Source organism: Melanaphis sacchari, unplaced genomic scaffold (genome assembly GCF_002803265.2).
Source record: "Melanaphis sacchari strain LSU unplaced genomic scaffold, SCAv2.0 Contig54_pilon_pilon, whole genome shotgun sequence".
In the NCBI taxonomy this organism is placed as follows: Eukaryota; Metazoa; Arthropoda; class Insecta; order Hemiptera; family Aphididae; genus Melanaphis; species Melanaphis sacchari.
The window spans coordinates 2,908,990-2,919,624 of NW_020271380.1; the positions used below are offsets into that span (position 1 = coordinate 2,908,990).

The 10,635-nt window shown below is 25.2% G+C and overlaps 1 protein-coding gene across 1 annotated transcript in view; it reads right to left on the reverse strand.

The window, feature by feature from the left end:
* Positions 1–8,151, reverse strand: part of LOC112599764 (lachesin-like) — a 13,156-nt gene extending 5,005 nt beyond the window's left edge. The window contains exons 1-4 of the mRNA XM_025346823.1: positions 7,948–8,151; positions 7,675–7,867; positions 6,775–6,903; positions 1,581–1,700 (exon numbers count right to left, since the gene is read on the reverse strand). Of these exons, the coding sequence (XP_025202608.1) occupies positions 1,581–1,700; positions 6,775–6,903; positions 7,675–7,867; positions 7,948–8,151 (646 nt within the window). The remainder of the gene's footprint in view (positions 1–1,580; positions 1,701–6,774; positions 6,904–7,674; positions 7,868–7,947) is intronic.
* Positions 8,152–10,635: the final 2,484 nt, after the last annotated feature.

Sequence of the window (10,635 nt, forward strand, 5' to 3'; positions counted from 1 at the left end):
CTACTACTACTACTACTACTACTACTACTACTACTACTACTACTACTACTACTACAACTACTACTACTACTACTATAACTATTCCACCTACACTATCGCGACAGGACGGTAACCGGCGATCGTGGCTAAAAGTTGCAAGGGATCAGGAGCGGGCTTGGTACAAGGATTGCAGGTTGGCGGGGAATAAACATGGTGCGCTAGGTGGTGCTTTTCACCCCACACAGGTTCCTGATGGTATAGTGGTGGGTATAATGGTGTATACTATACATTATACATGGTTATACCTATATAATGTGCATGCGCGCGCGCGTGTGTGGGTATTGTATACGTAACACACTCATACACAGGCGCACATAGACGCTACACACGGTGACTCAGTGTACCGGATAGAATTATTTGAAAAATATGTAAATTACATTTATTAGCATGGCTTTGAATAAAGTGTACACACCGTCGCGGTGGTGGTCGGAGCTTTTTAAAGTCATCGCGTAGCAGTGCGGCGAGGTGAATAGAAAGCGGGTGAGGACGAAGAGGACATCGAGAGCAGTACAAAATTGGCCGGGGTCGTAGATTTTGCAACGCCATCAACTGGCGGCTGTGGTGGTGGTGGTGGTAGCGCGCGCGTAGCCTTTGAACCAATACAATTATATTGTCAACCTAGCTGCCTTCCTCTTCTCACCACCACCCCAGACACCACACACACACACACACACATAAACTAACAACGTCCTCACCTTAACCACCCCTTTTATAATATTATATTGCATTTGGCCTTTGTGTTCTCTATTGTGTCATCACATTACAAAAAAGACTAGTAATATTTTTTTTATTTGGATGTTAATTTTTTTTTTGTATGTATGGATTATGTATTACAAGTAGTACCTAATGTATTTTTGTGATTCATTTAAATTTCAAACTATTATTACGTATAAAATATGATAAGAATATAATTTAGACCAGCGGTCATCAACTGGTGCGTTATGCAAGCTTCAGAAATGGGGTTTAATATCTAATTTAAAATACGAGTATTTAGTACCTAAAAAGCAAATACAATAATAATAATAATAATAATAATAATATTAAATTAAATCTGTATACCAACTCAAAGTAGTATTTATCAGTTAACTTTTTTTTTTTTTTTTTTTTTTTTATTAGAATCATTCTAATAAAGTTGAGGAATACCGATTTAGAAGACCGAAAGATGATAATATTATTATATGTTTGGTACGGAATAATTAATACTATATTAAATGATGTTTTCATATAATGTTTAATAGAAATAGAATCGCTTAGGAATTATAATAGGTTTCGTAATTGTGTCTGTGTATTGCTTCTAATAGTAAATTGTTATGTAAAGGTAAACTGATAGAGTCATAAATTTATTTTAAATGAGAGTTAGCTTAAAGTAGTTTTCGTATGAGATTTTTTATACCATTGGTTTCAAAATATTATAAATATTAGAAAAAAAAAAAAAAATAAATATAAATTATTACAATTAGGAAATTCGTTTTCATACACATAAAATGTTTTCAAGTTAATTTAAATTTTTTTATGATAATTATTAATTTTTGTGTATTTACCTGATTCTCTTGTCCAATAATTGATTGATTTTGGTGATGCTTCGACATAACATTGAAGAGTGATGTCTGTTTTTTGAGGTGCTCCCACTAGTTGATTTGGAACTTGAACCAATGGATGAACTGCATGAAAAAGTATATTTAAGTTTTTTTATTTTACGATTTATAAAATTATACTTAAGCGGAGTGGGTTTATATAATAAATTCTTTGAATTTCTACCTCCCATCACCCTATCAATCTAGAATATTTATATTGCTACATTTCACTCGCTTGCATTCGTCGATCTGTTTTATAAGAATTTCATTTCTGACAAATATGTAAAAGCAAACTTATTTTGTTTTATCGAAAAGTTATTTTAGGCTATCTTAAAAATTTAGTTATAGTCTAGAATGTTAATTTGCTAAATTGAAGCTACAAAATTGTTGATAAATATTGCATTTTGTTTCAAAATAATATTCATTCCCACCCTTTTATTCATTTCTTATTTTTGTTAGGGTTACAGAGAAATTGAAAAGTAACTAATTTTGTCGGCTTTCAGATAAAGTAAGTTTTTAATTAAAAACTGAAAGTTTCCGTGAGACCAGATTACAAAATCGATTTCCATTACTTATGCAAGTGTCCCCTTGGCATCTGTCCGGTGTTAGTGATACTTGGTTAAATATTTGAATATTTTATGAAAACTTTGTTTCTTTTTTGGTTTTACATTAATTATATTGACCTTTATCACGGAGATCTAAAAACTAAATTGGTCTAACTTATGTTAAACTTATTTCATGGTTAGATTTTTTTTTTTTTATATATAAAATATTTTAAATTAGAGGTGATAGTTTACAATTTACATTTATTGTCTTATTGCAAAATTTTCGAGTAATAAGTATCAAAAAATAAATATTGTTCTTATAAAGGATAATTAAATGTATAGTTTAATGTAAAAACATATTTGTATAGGTACTTTAAAAAAAAAAATGTAATCAATAATTATAGAGTTGAAATTATTACTGTAAATAAATTTAGATATTTAAATTGAGTTAAGTATTGAATTATTTAGTCTTCATTGGCTTTAGTAATCTTATAATAATGGTATCATTTTGACATAATTAGTGGGGCTTATTCATTATTTTCTCAAAGAATAAATCGAAGTAAAAAAATAAAACAACAAACATATATATACTCATTTATAGACAATATATTTTAAATATCATTTTAAAGCAAAACGTTTACTTAAATATTTTTTTAGTTATGATTAATTTTTATAAATAAATATGATATATGTATAGTATGTTTAAGTGAGAAAATATTTTTGAGTTAAAATTCGAAAATATTTTTTTCAATGTTTTAGCATTGTAAACTAGCTCACTAATTAATTATAAATAATATAGTTGATATAATTATATAATTATATTATTTACCGATGTACTCAAATAACATTAAATTAGCTAACAAAATTCAATATTTTTGTTATTAGTTACATTTTTATAAATATAAAGTTTTGAAATACATACCTTATTTAAATTTTTTTGTAAAAAGTCTGAATTTTTATGTGTATTATATTAATAATGATGCATAGTTTTTATTTTCATAAGTTAATAATAGTAAATAATTAACTGTTAAAATTAAAATTCAGAATATGAGCGATATGCACTTAAAAAAACATTATCTTTTCATTGGCAAATTAATTATAATTTTGTATGTTAAAGAATAAAAAAATTCTCAAGCTTTATACTTGATTATCTTAATATTTTAAATATTTTTGTGTTTTATTTGGTGTTATTGATGTTTTCGTAAAAAAATTTTAAATTAACATGCGAAGTAAAGTATTTAGGTATGCTGAAAAGGTACCAAGATATTTATGCATAGGGATAGTATGATTAAACAACTTCCAAAGTAATTATAATTCTTGGAAAGGTTACTTGAATATCTACATAGAGAAGTAGCAAATTAAGTCATTAGTGAATAATCTAATTTATTTATAATTTGATAAAAACACGTTAACTAAATGTATTATTTAATTACAAATATAAGATAATTAGTATATTATCAAAGGATAAAATTATTTTGTCAATACAATTGTAATATCTCACTCAAAATAAGTTTAGAATTTTACAAAGAATATTTGGTATCATCTGTGATAACTAATAAAAACAATGATAATGTTAACGAAGATACTATAAGGTTATTAAGTAAAGCCTTAGTTTATTTATATACAATTCGTATTCATATTTTATTTCTTTTAATGCTTTAATAATCCACATAATTTTTATATTTCTATAGTTGCAAACATTTTAAAGGTAATATATTTTAATGAAAACAATGAAACATTTATTACTACATAACACGAATTTATTACATTTTTTTTTTTTTTTATAATTGATAAATCTGTTAATTACATTAGTTTAATAATAATATTTAGAATTTTGTTGTATATTATAGTTGAACATTTTTTTTGATTAGTAATAGATCTAGTTAAACAATTATTTTCACTGTTTTAAATTTTCTGTATCTTAGATATCTATAAAATAAAAATATAATATATAATTACGATGTATCAGGTGGTTTATTTAAAGTAAACATTTATGATATCAAAAATTATGAGCGTTGTTAAAAATATTTTTTTCACATAATTTTAAGTTGTTATTGAATAATATACTTGAGAAAAATTATGTTATTCACAATTGTTATCGTTAAAAGTTTTCAAGTTTTACTTTTTAAAATAATAACATATTATATTTTTTATTTCATATTTGGAAACAGAATATTATTCAGAGTATTTTGATATATATATATATAAATCAAATTTCAGGCAAGTGGTTAATTAGTTATAAGTATTTGAAGTTTTGACAAGTAGAGTCTGTAGTGGACCAACATTTTGCGGGGTAGCCTTGTGCTACTTCACTCTGCTCATCAAAACTTTAAATACTTATAACTCATAAATTATTCGTTCAAAATTAAATTTTAATATATAGATCTACCATATACATTTCAGAGTCGGAACACGATCGAAATATAATATAGGCATGTGATATAAGTTTAATTCTTGAAAGTCAGGATTATAATTGTTAAACATTTTTAGGTACGATAAAATACGGATAAAACTGAATAGATTTAATACTCCATTCCCAATTATAATATGTATCACAGGAAATGTTATTGTAAATTTTATATAAACAATAAACATGTATTTTATGAGTTTATGTACAGTTATGGAAATTATAGATTATCTCTTCTAATTTGTAATTGTTATATGAATGAAATATTTGATGAAATTATTTAAAATAGTATTTGGTAAAACGTAAATAAAATAAATTATTTGTTAAAAATACATAATTTTGATTAATGTATGTTTTTAATGGATACATTGAACGGATGAGTTGAAATGTAATTCAAGAATAAATAAATTATTTTGAAATTAATGATAATACGATTTCGAAAACGTATTTATTATATACAGTTATATCTATCTTCCTCCTACCACGGTGAGTGATAGTAGACAGGAGTGGTTTGTTCGACAACTATTTATTTCCGCATCAGGACAAATTCCATTATAGCGGCCAAAAACGTCAACGGACTCTAATGAACAGCCCTTTTAAACAACACATTCTATACAGCAATACCACTAAACAGATTAACGTTTGTCTCGTCACAACCAAGACAACTAGTATAACCCTTCCCTAATTAATTATTGACCATTCACCTCTTTTCCAACAACGGTGGTGACAAATGTGTCGTATTTTATGTATGCTATTAAAAGTGTCAAGTTACGTTACGTTATTTACTGGTTGTAGAATAAAAAAAGAGATTTATTAGCATATAATATTTTTATTGAGTTAAAATTATACTAGTAAATTAGACTCATAGCAATATATGGTGTTTTAGAAGATACCATTTTAAAATAATTATATGGAAAATAAAAGAATGCATAAAAAATACATTTTAGGAAAAGATAAATTGAAATAATTAACTTAAAATTAATTTATACTTGTAATTTTTTTCTTTAAATATTAATATTAGGAAAAATTAAAGAGTTATATAATAATTATTTAATCAAGTAAATCCATATAATTTTATGTTTTTTAGATATGAAATATAATCTAACTATAGGTTAATATTGTTATTATTGAATATCGATCTGTTATAAAAAGATAATAAAACACACACACTAACTGTGATTAAACGACGAGTGATTACTTTTATTGTTATATAAAAACCAATTTTTAATTTTGTAATAGAGACCTTTATTTAATAATTTATCGAGATCTTCAGAGCATTAGTATTGAATTATGGTATAAATTAATTATGCATTTAATATTAATAACTATTAATTTAAGTATTATTGTTGTCAAAAAAATATTTAAAAATATTATACTTTTTGATAACTAATTGAATAACGTAATAAAAAAAAAACATGTAGGTACCTTTATTTAATATATATTAAATTTTAAACTAAGATTTGTACATAATATTGAACATTTTTGTTTTATAGTATTTCGATAAAGTTTGGTTATTAATGCTTGTTTTTATTTGTGTAACTACGCAATTATTAAAGATATGACTTGCATTATTTAACCAATTTATATTAACTAATTAATTTGGAAATGTGAAGTATTCAATGTATATTCAAATCGAAAAAATTAATATTTAACCCACTATTTCATTCACGTTTGCTTAGCATACAATAGAGATCATCGACAATGCTTTACCGGCTTTATATCCTCTATTCTACCAAAAAAGTGATTTGTGTATAGGGTAATGGTATTCTCTCTCAATTTTTGACGAGTTTTCTATAGTAAAAAAATTGCTCTCGTCGACAGCTGATTCCGTTTTGTACTGTATATCGGCTTTTATACAAATCAATATATATATATATATATATATATAATATATACATATATATTTATTTTAAAAAGAGTGAGAGAAAATGATAGTAGAGATGGACGTTATTAATGCTCTTTTGTACTTGAACCGTTTTCGATACTGGTGATAAATGCCAATCAGACCTAACCCTATCGGGACGAAAAAACTTTAAATCTGTTTCACTGTGCCATTGTTGAACGATCGCCAAGGGATACTAGGTGGAGGAAATTACGTCGATTTTTCTTTTTTCATCTACATACCATAAAAAAATAATTTTTCAGCTTTATCTTTATGTATAATATAATAGAATATCATAATGAATAATTCATATGAATATAAACTTACAATGAACGTGAAGCATTAGTCTTTTGCTAACCGATGGTGGTACACCATTGGCCGCAATGCAAAGGTATGCACCCATTTCTGATCTTGTCACTTTTGATAAAAGTAATGATTCACCTTCAACCGATGTCACTGAGATAAATTAAAAAAAAAAAAATAAATATTGTATGAAATATTTGTGTAAATAATTTCTTTGAATTTCATAAATAATTAACGAAAGTAACTACATTTAAAAAAAAAAAAATAAAAATCTCATTATTTTACACTTATTTTAGGTATATATGCAATATACATATAATATGCCTATAAAGTTGTATGTTTCTATCCATACAGATATTAATATTATGAACCTATTATAAATTTTGTCGATTTAATTTGGTATAAACTTATACATGTTTATAAATGTACAAATAATTATTTTGGTTTTATGAAATAAGCAATTAAGTTTAAAATAACGAAAAAAGTTAAAAATTATGCTATCTGAAAATAGTTGTTTAGTAATTTATGTATTACAATAATTCAGGAGCTTTTAATAAATTCTAATAAAACTAGTATACATAACCTAGCCTAAACTATCTTACACATGACTTATTAATTGGTTCAATTATATTATAACATCTATACAAACTTATGAGTATAATATATAATCCTTTTTTTTTTGTATATTAGATTATAACTATTATAAGATTTGTTTTCAAAATAATAAATAACAACTCATTTTCTAGTACTTTATCTAGAATAAAGTTTTAACATTTATTACAGATTAACAATTTTCTTTATTAACAGTTATTATTTAGTGGTATTTACATTAATTAGATAAAGTACAGATTATATTTTTTTTCTTTATAAATTTAAATTTTATTTCGTGAAACATTATAAATGCTGTGATATTACTCGTCTTACTTTTGGTTTTCTCTGTAGTTCCAGTTCTAACGATTATATCTCCTCCGTCTTCTCTTTTCCATAATATCTTTGGTTCAGGATATCCTCGAGCTTTGCAAATCAATTTAGCTGAACCACCTTCAGGGATCATCATATCTCCGGAAGTGTCTTCATAAACGATGTCTGGTGGTATAACTACTTCTAGAAAAGCACTCTATAAGAAAATATAGAAGGTTAACCAATTAAAAGTATATATTTTATGCTTTAATCAAGTAAAGTTTCAGTAAATATTACTTGGCTTTTCATTGGATCCGTATTGACTTGACACATGTAAGTGCCTCTATCTTCTCTCCGGACAGCCTTAAAATTTAGAGTCCATGTGTTAAAATCATTGTGCGTAACGGACAACCTATCATTGTTCGTGATAACATGTTCGTGAATAGCTAATATAGCTTTAGTATCTGCTTTAATCCAAGCAACCTGAGTACAACCATACATGTGTTAAAAACTTAATAATATGTAATGTGTTATACACAGTAATCATAAGTATACTTTAGTAGTTTTGATGAATATTTGTTAAATTAGTAAATCGGTTTTTTTATTTTCCGACTGCATTAAAAATAATTTAATTTTTCGTTCATACTTATGATTATTATCAATGTATTACAGTTTATAATAAATTATTAAGATAATAATAAATATTATTAATAATATTATTAGTCTACTCTAATAGTATCATTTGTGCTATACAAGTGATTTCTTCTATAAAATATTTAAATATAATAGAAAGTGCAGAAAATATACATGTGCTGGTATGTGCTGTTTTTTTACTGAAATTGAGGTTTAGTATTGGATCAAAAGAGACTGTATACGATGCGATGGAAATCCATTACGTAATGGAATTTGGTAGGGTGAATAGACGTGTATATTCAAATGTATAAACATTCTAGACATACTTCGATTTTTTTAACCTATTTACTGTTCTATTAAAAAACGACTCTTGGAAAAACTATATATGATTGGTTTGTATTAAAGTATAGCTCGCATTGTATTCGGATGAAGAATACAAATTTTGTATTATGTTTATCTAAACTCTTAATTTAAAATGTTTTATGTATATAGTATAAATAGATATTTAACTGAATATTTCATATAAAAATTTATTGAGGTAATACATTGACTATTTATGAAATTCACGGGTTTTTTTTTTTAATAAAAGTAAAAGTATACCTAAGTATTATATTATATTATTATTAATTTAAAATATAAAGTTTATTTTTAAATTTTGTTAGTTATTTTAAACGTTGAAATCAAAATATTTGTTCTTAAAGTTAAAGTTATTTAAATTTATATTCATCATAAGTAAATAATTTTAATAATTTTTTAAACGTAATGTTATCCTAATTAGTTATTATTATCATTATGATTATCTATTATTTGAACATGATTCAATTTTTGTATTCAAATAATATAATTAATACCTAACATTGTAAAAATTACATATCAAACTTAAATAGTTAAATGAAGACATTTTTTCCATTTTACAACACTTTTTACTATAAAGAGAAGGTTTATTTAAGATAATTGGAAAATTAGAGCCAAAGTTTATTGTACTCTTAGGATATTGTGTTTGCTGATTTCTTAAAATTACTTTTTGGTCTCAAGGCATTGTGTCCGCGTTGTGTGACAATGCTTACATTTTGTAGTCATAAATGATCATTTTGTTTACGATGGCGTTTTAAGTAGACAATCGGGTGTCTTGATGAGTAAGGTAACTATTTCTTTATAATTTCTTTATGTTTACTTACTTATCATTTAATAAAAAAAACATCGGAAAAGTACCTGTTTAAATTGAAGTGGACGAGTTGATGTTTTTTTCATTTACACAATTTATTTATTTTTTGTGATCGACTTAAACTTTTTTAAGGCTTGAAGTTTAAGGAATTCGACCTACGCTTATTCTTTTGGTAGGGCGTTGATGAAAAAAGGAAATTGAGAAATGTACTAGGAATGAGGATTTCACTGGACTATAGGTAAAGAAAAGCCACCACCGTTTCCTTGTAATTCTTTGTTATATTTATCTGTTTATGTTATCGAAACATCAATGGCTGTGTTTTCGTGCTCGCTGTCGACCGAATAGAATATTGCCGAACTTTTCCTCCTTTCTCATTTCTTTATTTTTTACTATGATGAGAAAAAGTATAAAACTGGGTCGATCACGTTCGTTTGTAGTAGAAGTTTTGGCAACTTACTACCATATTATAACTCATAGCACGAATGGAAATCGTTTTTCATTTTACCTTATTGACCATGTTAGATGATATTCAATATAAGAGTTAGTAAAAATACATATACATAGATTTAATTTGATATTGAATATGCGTTTATAATTATTTTTAAAGTTATTGAATTAATAATAATAATTTTATAAAAATATGTTTATTAAATAGTTATGTTACAAATAATAGATTTTCAGTTAATGTACCTATATATTTTTTCTATGAAGTATTCTTTCAAAATATATTATAATTGTTTCACAAACTTTCAATCTCGAATATAAGAATGTACATACTTTTTGCACACAGTGACGAATATAATCGTATTTTTTGTTTTCCTATTTTAGCGTTACAGGAAAACATAATGGGCCACATTGTATACTGCAGGTAGTTTTAAAACTGATCTGCTAATAGTAGTTTTAGTTTGGTATAAGTATCTACGAGTGTATTATTTAAGAAGAGGATTCTTTGAAAAATATCAACGATATGAAATTTAATTTTTGCATGAAAATATAAATAAATAATAATTTTTTTCGTACTTAGTGATCGTCAATAATTTTACAATTATTCATAACTTATTTGATTACTTAAATTATTATAATTTTGAACTATCTACAGCGGTTACATTTTAGGTAATATCACTAAAGTACGAAATTTTCTAGATTAACTGTGTATTAATTTGAAATGTTTTTTTTAAAGAGACCTG